At 48.7% G+C, this 17781-nt stretch overlaps 1 protein-coding gene across 1 annotated transcript in view; it reads right to left on the bottom strand.

Moving 5' to 3' along the window:
• tktb (transketolase b) overlaps positions 1 to 17781 on the bottom strand; it is a 36826-nt gene continuing 19045 nt past the window's right edge. The window contains exons 7-14 of the mRNA XM_068024254.1: positions 17262 to 17455; positions 16625 to 16789; positions 15198 to 15354; positions 14583 to 14713; positions 10625 to 10708; positions 6526 to 6622; positions 2918 to 3037; positions 1 to 654 (exon numbers count right to left, since the gene is read on the bottom strand). Of these exons, the coding sequence (XP_067880355.1) occupies positions 482 to 654; positions 2918 to 3037; positions 6526 to 6622; positions 10625 to 10708; positions 14583 to 14713; positions 15198 to 15354; positions 16625 to 16789; positions 17262 to 17455 (1121 nt within the window). The 3' untranslated portion in view covers positions 1 to 481. The remainder of the gene's footprint in view (positions 655 to 2917; positions 3038 to 6525; positions 6623 to 10624; positions 10709 to 14582; positions 14714 to 15197; positions 15355 to 16624; positions 16790 to 17261; positions 17456 to 17781) is intronic.

Raw genomic sequence — 17781 nt, 5'->3', positions numbered from 1 at the left:
TGCCAAGAAAAGGTCAAGTTTTATTGATACTTCAAGTCAAGTGAGCCATCCTCAAGCCTCAGCTCGAAGTTCACAACTCTGGTCCCCAGTCGCCAGCCCGGCCTCCCATGGCTTGAGCCAGTCGCCATGTGTAGAAAACAATCCCCAAATCAGACCCCAACATGGCCAAGGGGCAAACTCCGCCTCCCAGCCCAATGACCCAGTCTGGTTCAGCTTATAATTGGACCACTAGGGGAGGTACAGGAATGCTCGAGTAAAGTTTGCAGAGAAGGAAGGGTCCATTAACCGTCTGCCAGAGCTCAGCCCAACTGATCTACTTCGTCAAGGATGGAAACAATGATCAGTCAACCCAACCTGGGGGTGGGGAGGGAGAGCAGGGGGTGGCAAGGCAATCAATGGGGCCCTCTGGTCAGTCGAGTAGTTTTCAGGCCTCCGCACCCCGCCCTGTATTTCCACGTGCCGGGGCGGGATGAGATCGACCTCAGTTCGCCAAGACCGAGCGCACGGCGGCCACTATGGCACCAGCACTGATGCCAAATGCGTCCAAGAGCTCAGCAGGCTTGGCACTCCAGGCGATTCCACTCACTGCCAGGCGATGGACGAGGATCCCCGGCTCCAAGCAGACTGCAGCCGACACTGCCTCCCCCAGCCCACCTGCAGGGAGAGGGAGAGAGAAAAATGTTGATTAAAGGGCACTGAGCTCGGTGGGGGAGGGGAACCAAATGCCAGCAGGGCCGCAATTAATTCCCACATTTCCAAACCACCTTTCATCACATCAGGATGTTCCAAAGCACCTCACAGACAAATGACCAACTTAAATTTATGAAGTGTGGTCATTGTTGTCACGTAGCAAATGCAGCAGCCAATTTCCACACAGCAAGATCCCACAAACAGCAGTGTGATAAATGATCACATCCTTTTTAGTGATGTTGGTTGAGGGATAAATATTGGCCCCAGGACACCAGGGAGAACTCCCCCACTTCCACCTCTCCCCCATTCCTCTTCCATTAGTGGCCGTGGGATCTTTTACATCCACCTGAGGGGGCAGACACGGGCCTAGAGTTCAACGTCTCATCCCGAAAGATGGCTCCTCCGACAGCCCAGCGCTCCCTCAGTCCTGGCACCAGAGGAGTGTCGGGCCTGGATTCCAGGGCTGAATTCTCTGGGGTTGGATACAGAGAACAGACAAAGCAGAGTTCTGCAGATTCCTGGGGGTGGGGAGGCCTCAGTCATCAGACACCCCCACCTCCAACCACCCCACCTCACTTCCTCACCAGTGAGAACAACGATTTGCATTTCTATACTGCCTTTCGGGGGTCACAAAGTGCTTCCTACCCTGGTCGAGCGGCTCCCTGGCCTGAATTCCAGGCAGGATAGTCAAACCTTGGCTAGAGCTTGGTCAACATTCACTAGAACTAGGTTATACAGTTAAATCTCTATGACAAGGGGATTGGAGTACAGGAACAAGGAAGTCTTGCAACAGTGGTAGGGGGCTTTGGTCAGACCACACCTGGAGGGAGGACTGTGTGCAGTTTTGGTCTCTATATTTAAGGAAGGATAGACTTGCATTGGAGGCGGTACAGTGAAGGTTCACTAGATTGGTCCCTGGGATGAGGGGGTTATCCTGTAATGAGAGGCTGAGTAAATTGGGCCAATATTCCCTGGAGTTTGAAGAATGAGAGGTGATCACATTGAAAGGTATAAAATTCTGAAAGGGGTTTGACAGGGTAGATACTGAGAGGCTGTTCCCCCCCACCCCCCCCGGCTGCAGAGTCTCGAACACTGGGGGTCACAGTCTCAGGATAAGGGGTCGGCCATTGCGGACTGAGATGGGGAGAAATTTCTTCACTCGAAGGGTTGTGAATGTTTGGAATTCTCCCCCACCCTCCAGAGAGCTGCGGATGCTCCGTCATCAAATATACTTAAGGCTGAGACACAGATTTTTGATGTCAGGGAATCAAGGGATACGGGAGCAGGTGGGAAAAGTGGAGTTGAGGAAGATGATCAGCCACGATTGTACTGAATGGTGGAACAGGCCAGAGGGGCTGAATGGCCTCATCCTGCTCCAGTTTATGTGCTCAAGTCCCGAATTCAATCCTTTGGGGAGGGGTGGGGGGCTGTGGAGCAAAATCTAAAGAAAAGTTGAGAAAGGGGGAAGGGGATGTGGGAAATAAAAGAGGGGGCAGGAGCTAGAGGAGAGTGTTTTCTCCCCCTGGGCTGTCCACTGTGCCTCAGACATCATGTGTTCAAGTTCTGTTCCAAAGACTGGAGTGCAGACTCTGGGCTGACATTCTCTCTCCTGTCCCCACCCTACACCCAGTACCAGCACCCAGGAGGTGCCGCACTGGTTGCGGGGAGGGCCCGCACCGAGGGAGTGCTGCGCCGTCAGAGGTGCCATCTTTCAGAACAGCTGTTAAACACTGTCTGCTCGCAGGCGGGTGCAGAACATCCATGCCCACTACCGAAGAGCAGGTGACGGCAACTCCTCCTGGTGTTTTAATCCCTCAACGAGCCCCTTAATAAGAGCCAGGCCATTCAGGGGAGAAGTTAGTAAACACTGGCTCACACAAAGGGTGGCAGGAGTGTGGAAACTCTCCTGCTAGATACCGGTACAGGAGGATATGCAGCCAAGACAGGTGGACGGAGTTAAAATACAGATCAGCCATGAACTCACTGCGTGGCTTCTTCCCTGTTCCTACGACCTTAAAAGCAGATGGTGATCTTGTCATTATCACAGTGCTGTCTGTGGGATCTTGCTTTGCACACATTGGCAGCCACACTTCATTAGAAAACAGTGACTACACTTCAAAAAGTGCCTCGCTCGCTGGGCAGCACTTTGGGACATCCCATTCCAAGTTCTGTCCTTGAAACGCACCCCACCAGAAGGAAGGGACTAGGAGCAACCGGGGAGTGTTACCTTCGCGATAATGATCTTCCACTGTGATGATACGTCCACCCACAGCCTTGGCATTGGCAATGATGGTGGCAGCGTCCAGGGGCTTGACTGTGAAAGGGTCGAGGACTCGAATGTTGATACCTGTTGGAGGGGGCGGGGTGCAGAGAGAGAGAAAGATTCAGCGTTAACAACAGAAAGGTGATCTGAAGAACTGGGAGGGTTTCAGCTACTTGGATCATTGGGATCTCTTCTGGTGCAGAGGTGACCTGGACAAGAAGGACGGGTTGCATCTAAACTGGAGGGGGACCAATATCCTCACGGGGAGGTTTGTAGTACTACTCGGGAGGGTTTAAACTAGTCTTGCAGGGGGGATGGGACCCAAAGTAGTCGTCTCTCCGATGAGATAGTTGTGGCACATGTAGAGGTTAAAGCAAGCAAGTCCAGTAGGCAGGCCGGGCAGGGACAGGACAGGGAGCGTGGAAGGTCTGGTAGGCTAAACTGCGTTCACTTTAATGCAAGAAGCCTTACAGGTAAGGCAGATGAACTCCGAGCATGGATCGGTACATGGGATTGCGATGTTATAGCTATTACGGAAACATGGTTGAGGAATGGGCAGCTCAATGTTCTGGGGTACCGATCCTTCCGGTGTGACAGAGGTGGAGGTAAGAGAGGAGGGGGAGTTGCACTATTGATTAGGGAGGACATCACAGCAATACTTAGAGAGGATATCCCGGGGGGGAATGTCCAGCGAGGTCATATGGGTCATTAGAAATAAGAAAGGGGTGATCACTTTGATGGGATTATACCATCGGCCCAATTGACAGAGGAAAGTGGAGGAGAATATATGTAGGGAAATCACAGATAGGTGTAGGAATTATAGGGTTGTAATAGTATGTGATTTTACCTTCCCTAATATTGACTGGGCCTGCCTTAGTGCTAAGGGATCAGATGGGGAAGAATTTGTTAAGTGTGTCCAGGATAGTTTTCTGAAGCAGTATGTGGATGGCCCTACTAGAGAAGGGGCTACACCCGACCTCCTCTTAGGAAATGAGGATGGGCAGGTGGTTGATGTGTCAGTGGGGGAGCACTTTGGGACCAGTGACCATAACTCTATTAGCTTCAAGATAGTTATGGAAAAGGATAGGACTGGTCCTCAGGTTGAAGTCCTAAATTGGGGGAAGGCTAATTTCGATGGCATCAGACAGGGACTCTCAAAAGTTGAATGGGAGAGGCTGTTTACAGGTAAAGGGACATCTGGCAAGTTGGAGGCTTTGAAAAGTGAGATAGGGAGAGTTCAGGGCCGGAATGTTCCGGTTAGATGGAAGGGCAAGGCTGGCAAGTTTAGGGAACCTTGGTTGACGAGGGATATTGAGGGTCTGGTCAGGACAAAGAAGGAGGCACATGTCAGGTATAGGCAGCTGGGATCAAGTGAGTCCCTCGAGGAGTTTAGGGGATGTAGGACTACAGTTAAAAAGGCGAAAAGGGGCCATGAGATTTCCCTGGCAGAGAAGATAAAGGAGAATCCTAAAAGATTCTATAAGTATATTAAGAGTAAAATGGTAGCTAGGGAGAGAGTAGGTCCCCTTAAGGATCAGTGTGGCAATCTATGTGTGGAGCCACGGGAAATGGGCGAGGTCTTAAGTGAATATTTCTCATCTGTATTTACCGTGGAGGTCATGGAAGCTAGTGAGTTCAAGGGAGGGAACAGTGATATCCTGGAGCATATCAACATTACAAAGGAGGTGGTGTTGGAGGTTTTGAAGTGCATTAAGGTAAATCCCCAGGGCCTGAACAGGTGTATCCTAGGATGCTATGGGAAGCGAGGGAGGAGATTGCTGGGGCCCTGGCAGAGATTTTTGTATCATCGTTAGCCACGGGTGAGCTACCGGAAGACTGGAGGATAGCTAATGTTGTGCCTTTATTTAAGAAGGGCAGCAGGGATAAGCCAGGGAACTACAGGCCGGTGAGCCTTACATCAGTGGTGGGAAAGTTACTGGAAGGGATTCTGAGAGACAGGATTTATATGCATCTGGAAAGGCATGGTCTGATTAGGGATAGTCAGCATGGCTTTGTGCGTGGGAAATCACGTCTCACGAATTTGATTGAGTTTTTCGAGGAGGTGACCAAGAGGATTGACGAGGGCAGGGCGATGGTCGTTGTCTACATGGACTTTAGCAAGGCCTTTGACAAGGTACCGCATGGTAGGCTGGTCCAGAAGTTCGAACACATGGGATCCAGGGCGAGCTAGCAAATTGGATACAAAATTGGCTTGGTGATAGGAGGCAGAGGGTGGTAGTGGAGGGTTGTTTTTCAGATTGGAGGCCGGTGACCAGTGGTGTGCCGTAGGAATCGGTGCTGGGCCCTCTGTTGTTTGTCATATATATTAATGACTTGGATGTGAATGTAAGGGGCATGATTAGTAAGTTTACAGATGATACCAAAATTGGTGGTATGGTGGACAGTGTAGAAGGTTCTCTAAGGTTACAACAGGATATAGATTAACTGGGAAAGTGGGCAAGGGATTGGCAAATGGAATTTAATGCAGACAAGTGTGAAGTGATGCATTTTGGGAAGTTAAACCAGGGCAGGACATATACAGTGAATGGCAGGGCCCTGGGGAATGTTGTTGAGCGGAGAGACCTTGGGGTGCAAGTACATAGTTCCCTGAAAGTGACAACACAGGTAGACAGGGTGGTGAAGAAGGTGTACGGCATGCTTGCCTTCATCGGCTGAGGCATTGAGTACAAGAGTTGGGACGTCATGTTACAGTTGTACATAACGTTGGTTAGGCCGCATTTGGAGTACTGTGTGCAGTTCTGGTCACCGCACTACAGGAAAGATGTGATTAAGCTAGAGAGGGTGCAGAAAAGATTCACAAGGATGTTGCCTGGTTTGGAGGGCTTGAGTTATTAAGAGAGATTGGATAGGCTGGGTCTGTTTTCCCTGGAGCGAAGGAGGCTGAGAGGGGACACGATCTGTTTCCCATGGTATGAGTGACTCAAACTAGAGGGCATAGATTTAAGGTGAGAGGGAGGAGGATCAAAGGGGTAAATTTTTCACAAAGAATATCTGGAATGAGCTGCCTGAGGTGGTGGTGGAGGCAGGAACAGTAGCAACATTTAAGAGGCATCTGGACAGGTACTTGAATGAGCAAGGCATAAAGGGATGTGGAATTAATGCAGGCAGGTGGGATTAGTATAGATAGGCATTATGGTCGGCATGGATGCAGTGGGCCGAAGGGCCTGTTTCTATGCTGTACGACTATGACTATAAGATAAAGTGAATAGTCTGCATCTGACTTGAAAAGACGAGGGAGGGCCACAATTCTGAAGTTGTGCAAGGCCAGATGGAGGGTCGATGTCAGGACGTGGTCCCTCAGCCAGAAACTATTCGGCCTCTGGTACAGGCTGCCCTCGTGTGGCAGAAACAGATTCACTGAATTCTGGGGGGGGGGGGGTGCTAAATTGGTTATTTTTTCCCGCCTCTCCTGAGAGAGGATTTTTTTTTGGGGGGGTGGAGAAGGGCGGGATGGCGGAACGAATTGAAACAGGCTCCAAAAAGAGCCAGCGAGGGGAGGGGCACGACGGGGCCGAATGAGCTCCTGCCGTGCTGCTAGATTCTGAGCTCACCTTCTGCCGCCAGCTGTTTGGCCGCTGCCAGGGCCTCGTGCAGTGTGATGCCAGCTCCAATCACCAGGGCACTGTCGGACTCTTTCTGCAGGACTACCTGTGAACACCAGATACAATCCACAACATAAAAATCAGTTACTACAGTCGCCAGCCTGAATGCTGCTGGGAAACACAGGAACAGGAGGAGGCCCATTCAGCCCCTCCTCGAGCCTGTTATACCAGTCAGTCAGATCCTGGCTGATCTGTATCTCAACTCCATCTCCCCGCCTTGGTTCTGTAACCAAGGTCTACAGTTTTTTTTAAATATATTGTAAGTAGTGTTTTTTTTTTAGGGAATCTAGGTCCCTAGTGTAAATCTCTAATTTTTGAGTAAATTAAGGGTAAGTCATGGCAGGGCAGCTCGGCAACGTGGAGTGCTCCTCCTGTGCAATGTGGGAAGTCAGGGACACTTCCAGTCTGGAAGGCAGAGCAAATATAGACCTGTTAAAAGTACAAGTGAATAATGCAAGGCTGGATTGCATCTGTTTTAACGCAAGGAGTCTTACTAGTAAGGCAGATGAATTGAGGGTATTGATTAACACATGGGATTATGATATTATTGCTATCACAGAGACATGCTTGAGGGAGGGGCAGTACCAACAGCTTAATATTCCAGGCTATAGAATCATCAAGCGTGACAGGGGAGGGGGTAAAAGAGGAGGTGGCATTGCACTGTTGATCAAGGAGTCAATTACTGCATTAAGGAGGGATGATATCCTGGAAGGTTCCTCAAATGAGGCCATATGGGTCGAACTTAAAAACAAAAAGGGGGCAATCACTTGGCTGGCAGTGTACTACAGGCCTCCAAACAGCCAGAAAGAGATAGAGGAGCAGATATGTAGGCAAATCTCAGAGGTGTAAAAATAATAGGGTAATAATAGTAGGGGATTTCAACTTCCCCAATATCAACTGGGATAGTCTTAGTTCAAGAGGCTTAAAGGGGGCGAAATTCTTAAAGTGCATCCAGGAGAGGTTTTTAAGCCAGCATGTAGAAAGTCCTACAAGAGAAGTGGCAGTATTGGACCTAATCCTAGGGAATGATGCTGGACAAGTGGTAGAAGTGTCAGTGGGGGAGCATTTCGGGGATAGTGACCATAACTAAGATTTAAGGTAGTTTATGGAAAAGGACAAAGACGGACTGGAAATAAAAGGTACTGAATTGGGGGAAGGCAGATTTCAATATGATAAAACAGGATCTGGCCACAGTGGACAGGGAGCAGCTGCTTGTAGGAAAGTCTACATCAGACCAGTGGGAAATGCCACCTCCTCTTTTACACCCCCTCTGTCACGCCTGAAGATTCTATACCCTGGAATATTGAGCTACCAGTCTTGCCCTTCTCTCAGCCATGTCTCTGATAGCAATAATATCATATTCCCATGTGTTAATCAATGCCCTTAATAGTAGGAAAAAGGAAATAGTGAAAGTTCAGAGCCAACATGTTCCCGTAAAGGTGAAGGGGTAGGACCAATAAGTCCAGGGAACCCTGGATTTTGAGGGATATAGAGAATTGGATCAGGAAAAAAAAAAAGGGAGGCTTAAGACAGATTCAAAGCACTAAAAACAGCAGAGGCCCTACAGGGGTATAGAAAGTGTAGGGGGGTACTTAGTGATTAGAAGAGCGAAGCAGGGACATGAAAAAACACTGGTGGGCAAGATAAAGGAAAATCCCAAGGCGTTTTATAAGTATATTAAAGGCAAGAGGATAACCAGAGAAAGAGTAGGGCCCGTTAGAGACCAAAGTGACAACGTGTGCGAGGAGCCGGAGGACATAGGTGAGGTTTTAAATGATTACTTTTCATCGGTTGTCACTATGGAGAAGGACAATGTAGGTGTATAGATCAGGGAGAGGGATTGTGATATACATAAATATATTAGCATTAAAAGGGAGGAAGTATTAGCGGTTTTAGTGGGCTTAAAAGTGGATAAATCCCCAAGCCCAGATGAGATATATCCCAGGCTGCTAAGCAAGGCAAGGGAGGAGATTGCAGGGGCAATTTTCAAATCCTCTCTGGCCACAGAAGTGCCAGAGGACTGGAGGACAGTGAATGTGGTGCCATTATTCAAGAAGGGCAACAGGGATAAGCCAGGTAGTTACAGGCCAGTGAGTCTAACATCGGTGGTTGGGAAACTATTGGAAAAAGTTCTGAGGGACAGGATTAATCTCCACTTCGAGAGGCAGGGATTAATCAGGGATAGTCAGCATGGCTTTGTCAGGGGGAGATCATGTCTACCAATTGTGAGGTGACTAGATGTGTAGATGAGGGTAAAGCAGTTGATGCAGTCTACATGGACTTCAGTAAGGCTTTTGATAACCAATCTCCCATGCGGGACCTTAAAGTAAGAGCCCATGGGATCCAGGGTAATTTGGCAAATTGGATCCAAAATTGGCTTAGTGGGAGGTGGCAGAGAGTGACCGAGGGTTGTTTTTGCGATTGGAAGCCTGTGACCAGTGGTGTACCGCAGGGATCGGTGCTGGGACCCTTGCTGTTTGTAGTGCATATTAATGATTTAGACGTGAATATAGGAGGTATGATCAGGAAGTTCACAGATGACACGAAAATTGGTGGCATCATAAATAGTGAGGAGGAAAGCCTTAGATTACAGGACGATATAGATGGGCTGAGCAGTGGTAAATGGAATTTAATCTCGAGAAGTGTGAGGTGATGCATTTTGGGAGGACTAACAAGGCAAGGGAATATACAATGGATGGTAGGACCCTAGGAAGTACAGAGGGACCTTGGTGTATGTGTCCATAGATCACTGAAGGCAGCAGCACAGGTAGATAAAGTGGTTAGGAAGGCATATGGGATACTTGCCTTTATTAGCCGAGGTGTAGAATATAAGAGCAGGGAGGTTATGATGGAGCTGTATAAAACGCTAGTTAGACCACAGCTGGAGTACTGTGTACAGTTCTGGGCATCACACTATAGGAAGGATGTGATTGCACTGGAGAGGGTGCAGAGGAGATTCACCAGGATGTTGCCTGGGCTGGAGCATTTCAGCTACGAAGAGAGACTGGATAGGCTAGGGTTGTTTTCCTTAGAGCAGAGAAGGCTGAGGGGGGACATGATTGAGGTATACAAAATTATGAGGGGCATTGATAGGATAGATAGGAAGAAACCTTTTCCCTTAACGGACGGGTCAATAACAAGGGGGTATAGATTTAAGGTAAGGGGCAGGAGGTTTAGAGGGGATTTGAGGGAAAAAATGTTTCACCCAGAGGGTAGTTGGAATCTGGAACGCACTGCCTGAAAAGGTGGTAGAGGCAGGAACCCTCACAACATTTAAGAAGTATTTAGATGAGCACTTGAAACAATATAGCATTCAAGACTACGGCCCAAGTGCTGGAAAATGGATTGAGAATAGATAGGCTTGATGGCTGGCACTGACACGATGGACCTGTTTCTGTGCTGTATAACTCTTTAATCATCTTAAACCCCTTGATTAGATCACCCCTTAAACTTCTACACTCGAGGGACTGCAAGCCCAGTCTGTGTAACCTGTCCTCGGAATTTAACCCTTTTAGCCCCAAGATCATAATTTAAAATTGCTGATTAAGAGGCCTGGAAGGTCCCAGGTTTGATTCTCCACTCCAGACACTTGAGCCCCCCCATAGTCCAGGCCCAACACTCCCCCCGGGGGCAGTGCTGAGGGGGCGCCGCACTGTCGGAGTGTTGAGATGTTAAGTCAGAGGCTCCAGTCTCCCCTCTCACTTGGAGGTAGAAGGTCCCATGGCCACAACTAGAAGTGGCTGGGGGAGAAAACGGTGTACAGTTCTCCCTGGTATTTTGGGCTGAATATTTATCCCTGAACTGACATCTCTTTTTTTAAAAAAAAGTCATTATCACATTGCTGTTTGTGGGATCTTGCTGTGTTCAAATTGGCTCCATATTTCTTAACAGTGACCACACGTGAAAATGTGATTGATTGGCCAAGAGGTGCCTTAGAGAAAGGGTGCTGGAGAACTGTTTTACTCTAGATAACTGGACTGGACCAATGGTCATGGCCTTCAATACATGGGCTGAGATAAGATCAATGCACAAAAAAAAGGTCACTCACCTTGGCCTGGCCGATCTTAAACTCCTCATCACTGGAGTAAATGATAGCAGTCTCCGGTCGGCTGGTTCTGATGAAGCAGATTCCCTGTGAGGAAGGGAGAAGAAAAAAAATCTAATAAAAAGGAAAATCTGTCTGCATAATAAAAGCAAAATACTGCAGCTGCTGGAAATACTCAGGAGGTCTGGGGCAGCATCTGTGGAGACAGAAGTCAAGTTAACGTTTCAAGTCTGTGACCCTTCATCAGAACTGGCAAAGGTTGGAAAATAATTAGGTTTTTCGCAGATGAAGGGGGGGGGGGGGGGGGTGGAAAAGAGAACAAAGGGGAAGGTGTTTGACAGGGCATTGGGAGATTACATAACTAAGCTATCCTAGATCAAAGGCAAAGCGGGTGTTAATGCTTTTGAAAAGACAAAGCATTAGTCCAGAGAGAGTGTGTTAATAGCAGAATAATGAGCAGCTCTGACTACATGAAAAGCAGGCACATGGTTAAAAAAGAAAAAGTTTTTAAAGAAAGGCCAGTCATGCTCTGAAGTTATCGAACTCAATGTTCAGTCCGCAAGGCTGCAGAGTGCCTAATCGAAAGATCAGGTGCTGCTCCTCGAGCTCGCTTTGATGTTCACTGGAACACTGGAGCAGACTAGAGTCAGACATGTGGGCATTGACAGCAGGGGGCGGTGTTGAAATGGCAAGCAGCCGGAAACTCGGGGTCATGCTTTCAGACCTTTTCTGCCAGTTCTGAAGAAGGGTCACAGAGCTGAAACGCTGACTCTGCTTCTCCCTCCACAGATGCTGCCAGACCTGCTGAGTATTTCCAGCACCGTTTTTAAATCTGTCACCACAGTTCTACTTGAAGAGGCCTACAGACCTCAGACTGACCATCCCCAGCACCCACAACACAACCAGTCCTTTGTTCTTCCCCTCAAAGATCCCATTGCTTTAAGATGCAAGGCCACAAGGAGCTCTCCAATGCCCAAAATGGCCACCCTGCAGACCATCGGCTGGTTTTGAGCAGGAGAGCGGACTGGAAAAATGCAACTATGAGGAAAGATTGGATCGGCTGGGGTTGTTCTCCTTGGAACAGAGAAGGCTGAGGGGAGATCTGATTGAAATGTACAAAGTTGTGAGGGGCCTGGATATAGAGTGGAGGTGAAGGGTCTATTCACCTTAGCAGAGAGGTCAGTGACGAGGGGGCATAGATTTAGTGACTGGTGGAAAGATTAGAGGGGAGATGAGGAAAAACTGTTTCACCCAGAGGGTGGTGATGGTCTGGAACTCACTGCCTGAAAAGGGTAGTTGGGGCAGAGACCCTCAACTCATTTAAAAGGAGTCTGGATATGCACCTCAAGTGGGATTAGAATGGGTGGATTGTTTTTCAGCCGGCACAGACACGATGGGCCAAGTGGCCTCTTTCTGTGCTGTAAACTTTCTATGATTCTGTGATGCCCCTATAGATCTAGAAATAAAAAGCCAGGATCGATAAACATGCCTCATGAAATCTACCAGCATGGTCTGAAAATAAAATCCCTAACTGGTTCCCTCGCATCCTTTTAGGTGTGGAAATCTGCATTCCTTGTCCGATCTGAGATTTCAGTCCCACATTAACGGGGCTGACTCTGCCTCAATGGGTCACTCTCCCTCTCTCTCTTCTCCTCCCTCCCCCTCCTCGGTCAGAAGGTCCAAATTCAAGCCTCCACTCCAGAGACTCGAGCCCAGCCCTGTCGGAGGAGCAGTACTGAGGGAGTGATGCTCAACTTGGGAGGGGAGGTTCCTCAGTCTATTCTCTCAGGTGGGTGCAAAAATATCCCAAGTTCTCCCCGGTGTCAATATTTGGTCATCACGTTAACGTTTGTGGGATCTTGCAGACAGAAGACGAAAATAAGCCTGGCAATGAGAGAATATGAGAATAGAATGGTAGAAAGGTTTGCCATATCTTCCCTAGATATGGGGTGGTGGTGGATTGGAGAGTGGCAAATGTAATACCCTTAGTCGGGGGTATAAGGACAGTCCTAGCAACTACAGTGTAACATCAGCAGTGGGCAAGGTTTCAGAAACAATAAATCGGGGGGCAGGCAACAAAAAAATAAATCACATGGTTGGAGAGGTTGGAGTTAATTAAAGGAGAGCCAACATGGATTTGTAAAAGACAGATCGTGTTTGACTAACCTAATTGAATGTTTTGATGTAGTAAGCGAACGTTGATGAAGGGAATGCAGCGGATGTGGTTTATATGGATTTTTAAGAAAGCGTTTGATAAATTACCACATAAAAAGGCTGCTTAACAAAATTGAGGCTCGTGGAATAAGAACTTGGATATAAAATTGGCTTAAGGACAGAAAACAGTGAGTTGTGCTAAAATGGTTGTTTTTCCAGACTGGAGGATGGTGTTCCCCAAGGGTCATGGAATACAAAGTAAAATGTCAAAATTTGTCAATGACACCAAACCTGGAGGGGTGGCAAACAGTGAGGATGATATAAACTACCTGCAACTAGACATAGATAGGCTAAGGGAATGGGCAGATGGAATTTAATACAAGTGTGAGGTGAAGCATTTTGGCAGAAGGGATAGGGAGAGGCAATATGGACCTAATGGTGCAGTTCTAAAGAGAGTATGCAGGGACAGAGAGACCTGGGGGTGCATGTATCGATCTTTGAAGATGGTAGGACATAGGGAGTCATTAAAAAAAGCATATGGGATCTTGGGTTTCATAAATAGAGGTATTGAGTACAAAAGCAGGGAAGTTATGGTCTAATTAGGAGCACAGCATCCAGTTCTGGTCACCACACTTTCGGAAGGATGTGCGGGTCCTTGAGAGGGTGCAGAGGAGATTTACCAGAATGGTTCCAGGGATGAGGGGTTTTAGCTACAAGGTAAGGTCAGAGAAGCTGGGGTTGTTCTTGGAGCAAAAGGAAATTGAAGGGAGATTTGATCGAGATGTACAAGATTATGACAGGCTTAGATACATTAGACAAGGGAAAAAAAAACTGTTCCCATTAGCTGATGGTATAAGGACCAGGGGACATAGATTGAAGATTTTGGGCGAGAGATAAGAGACCATAGCAAGTGGTCATGACCTGGAACTCACTGCCCACGAGGGTGATGGAAGCGAGGACGATGATTTCAAGAAGACATTGGATGGGCACTTGAAGGAGATAAACTTGCAGGGCTACGGGGATAGAGCGGGACTGACTGGATTGCTCGGTGAGTAGCTGGCATGGACTCGATGGGCCGAATAGCATCCTTCTATAATGTAAATTATTGACCGTAAAAGATACAGGGTCATACATACAGCGGTACAGATGCATTTAAGGAGAAGTTGGATAAACACATTAGGGAGAAAGGAATAGTAGGAAATGATGGTTGGTGGGGTGGGAAAAAAAAAAGAGGGGAGGGAGGTGCAGATGGGCCGAATGGCCTGTTTCTGTGCTGTACATTCTGTATAACCTCACAGAAAAACGAGAGTATGTGTGGGTTCCATTGTCAAAGATCTAACACACACTGGTAGCAGAATCACTGCAGAATCAGCTGCTTAAGGTTTACGGAGTCAAAATGACTCCAAAACTCAGGATTTTAAAAACGCCAGGGCTACACCAACAACGTGCATTTATATAGTGCCTTTAATGTAGTAAATATCCCACGGCGCTTCACAGGAGTGTTACCAGACAAAAATTTGACCCCGAGCCACATCAGGAGATATTAGGGACAGGCAACCAAAAGTTCGATCAAAGAGGTCAGTTTTAAGCAGCGTCTTAAAAGGAGGAGAGAGAGAGAGAGAGAGAGAGAGAGAGAGAGGCGGAGAGGTATAGGGAGGGGATTCCAGAGCTTAGGGCCCCAGGCAGCTGAAGGCACGGCCGCCAATGGTGGAGCGATGGGAATCGGGGGATGGTCAAGAGGGCGGAATTGGAGGAGCGCAGAGATCTCGGGAGGGTTGTCGAGGTGAGGTGCCAACCAGGATGGTACCTGAGTGTTTGCTGCCAACTCCACAGCATGTTCCGTGGAAACCCCATCGCTGGGATAGAAGACAGTGCAAGTTGGGATTGCACGGAACATGGCAATGTCCTCCAGCGCCATCTGAGAAGGACCATCTTCACCTGGATTAGACAAAGAAAAAGAAAGATCTTCTGTTAAATCTCCCGTCCCACTCCATCGCTGCAGCAAAACAGGCAAGACACAAGTTCCAGGAAGATCAATGGCTGCAGGAACTTTCCCAGCGGCAAAAAAAAAAAAAAAAATCGGCAGCATTGCTTTGTTCAGGTCAGTGAAAATAAATCTCATCGGACCCGTTGGCAAAAATCACGAGTTTTACAGAGCGAGCAGCCATCTTTTACCATGATGCGTTGTTAGCAGTTAAAGATCCCACTAGTGGAAGAGCAGGGAGTTCTCCCCAGTGTCCTGGAGCCGATATTTATCCCCCAACTAACATCACTAATAAAAAGTTGATCTGGGTCATCAGTACACTGCGGTTCACGGGAGCTTGCTTTGCACAAATCGGCTGCTCTCTGCACTTTCAGGGAGCCAAGTTTCCAACCCCACCCCCCCCACCCCCGCCAGCGCCCGGTAACCATGGCAACTCACCGATGGAGATGCCGCAGTGGGACCCTGAGAAGTTGACGTTGCTCTGAGAGATGGCCCCCATACGTATCTGGTCATATCCGCGAGACAGGAAGGCAGCAAAGGTGCTGGCAAAGACCACCGTGCGGTCACGAGTGGCACAGCCAATGGCAACACTGATCTAAACATGTTGAAAAGAGAGAGAGACATTAGCTCCACCATTCAAATCAGACCATCGCCAATCATCCAACTCAACCCCATTTACCCCCCCGTCCAATTACCTGGCATGGAGTCAATGGGCCGAATGGCCTACTTCTGTATTTGTAATAAAGCAGAAAATAATATAAACCTGATTTGTCAAAGTGCTCAGTCACTCAATGATACAGGACAGGAGGCAGGCATTCAGCCCCATCCCCGTTCTTTTCACTTTTGGAATTATTAATTCATGGGATGTGGGCATCACTGGCAAGGCCAGCATTTATTGTCCATCCTTTAGGTGCTTCTCAAGAAAGTGGTGGCGAGCTGCCTTCTTGAACCGCTGCAGTCCGTGTGGGGTAGGTGCACCCACAGTGCTGTTTTAGGAAGGGAGTTCCAGGATTTTGACCCAGCGACAGTGAAGGAACGGCGATATAGTTCCAAGTCAGGATGGCGGGGAACTTGGGTGGTGTTCCCATGCGTCTGCTGCCCTCGTCCTTCTAGGTGGTAGAGGTCGCGGGTTTGGAAGACGCTGTCAAAGGAGCCTTGGGGAGTTGCTGCAGTGCATCTTGTAGATGGTACACACTGCTACCACTGTGCGTCGGTGGTGGAGGGAGTGAATGTTGAAGGTGGTGGATGGGGTGCCAATCAAGCGGGCTGCTTTGTCCTGGATGGGGTGACGAGAGCGATTCTTCCCACCAAAATGCACCACTTCACAGCATTAAACGGAGTCAGCCACAGGTCTGTCCATTTTAACCTGTCCGATCTACATCCTCCTGCTGTCTTGTTACTATCCTCCTCGTCACTTGCTGCATTTCAGAGCTTTGTGCCACCTGCAAACTTTGAATTTATACCATGTACACCTCAACAATCCTCCACCTCAGACAGACTGGCAATCCCGAACAGCTGACAGGCCTGTAGTTACCTGGATCCTCTCTCTCCCACCCTTCTTAAATCATCGGGTCACTCCAGTTTCCCTGAGCTTCGCAAGACGATAACCAAAGCCTCTGCAATTTCCTCATGTACTTCTTTTAACACTGGTTGAGGGTAGGGAGCAGGATGGAAACTATCTACTCTCAGCAAATAAAACATCACAGCGCCGCACGCGAGGCTCATGCAGAGCTTAGAAAGCAGCATGGGCCGAACAGCCCAATTCTGTACCGTTATTACTTCATAACCTCCGCCATGTGAGGGCTTCCCCCCCCCCCCAATCCCATCACCCCCCCAATCCCATCACCCCCCTTCCTTCCACTCACCATGTTCTGTTCGGCAATGTAACACTCAATGAACCGGTCAGGATGCTCCTTCCGGAAGAGATCGGAAAACGTGGAATTCTTGGTGTCACCATCCAGTGCAACCACCCGCTGGTTGGCATGACCTAGTTTTGCCAAGGCAAGACCATACGCCTTACGGGTGGCAATCTAAAGACACAAAGAGACACACACACAAAGACACACGGTTACCACACGTTTAACATGTTACAAGCTGTAGACCTACAGACGGCAGATAAAAAACGGATTTGACATCCTTCCCCCGAGTTCACCACCCAAGAATTGGACAAGGCTCCCAGCTGTGTCCTAACCAGCGATAATGTTTCTGCCCGGGGATAGTGGCCATGGGATCTCTCACGCCTACCCGAGTGGGCCTCTGTTTAACTGTCTGACAGCAGAGCGCTCCCTCAGCACTGCCTGGCCAATGGCATGGCACTCCTGCATTATGGGGCTCGGACCCACAACCCTCTGACTCGGAGTTGTTGTTGAAACGGTGCAATTCTCAGAATCGGACACGTGGCAGGAATCCTGCAAGCTTCATAGCGAGGCGGCGCCGTTCATCCTGGGCACAACCGCAAAAAAATAAAAGTTAAATCCCGCACCAAAAAAAAGAGATCTGTACCTTATCGCCAAGCTTGTAGCTTGGCGGAGATGGCATCTTGATGGCGGAGATGTCCACCACTGGGGCATTCTCCTGCGGGGGTGTGGGTTTCAAGGGCTCGTTGGTCTGGATCTGGTCCTCGATTTCCCGAAGTATTTCCCCCACGTGATCCTTTGGCATCGGTTTGCCGTGCCAGTTCGCTTCATTCTCGACACCTGCTCAGAAAGTATTGGGGTGAGAGAAAGAGAGAGAAAAAACAAATCGTTTTTAATGTTCTCTCTCCCCCCTACCTTTAAATACAGCAACACACAAAGAACCCAAACCTCAGCTGGACAGAGACACAGGGACGACAGAACCCTGGTAATGTTGCTGGACTAATAATCCAGAGGCCTGGATGAAAACGGCTGACTGAACTGCCCAAGCGAGACGCTCAGTCGTATTCAAGGCGGCAGCTCACCGCCACCTTCTCAAGGGACATTTAGGAGACGGGCAACAAATGCTGGCCTGGCCAGCGTCGCCCACATCCCAAGAACGAACGAGA

The sequence above is a fragment of the Heterodontus francisci genome, chromosome 49, assembly GCF_036365525.1.
Source record: "Heterodontus francisci isolate sHetFra1 chromosome 49, sHetFra1.hap1, whole genome shotgun sequence".
Lineage (NCBI taxonomy): Eukaryota > Metazoa > Chordata > Chondrichthyes > Heterodontiformes > Heterodontidae > Heterodontus > Heterodontus francisci.
This window is presented reverse-complemented; position numbering and strand designations above follow the sequence as displayed.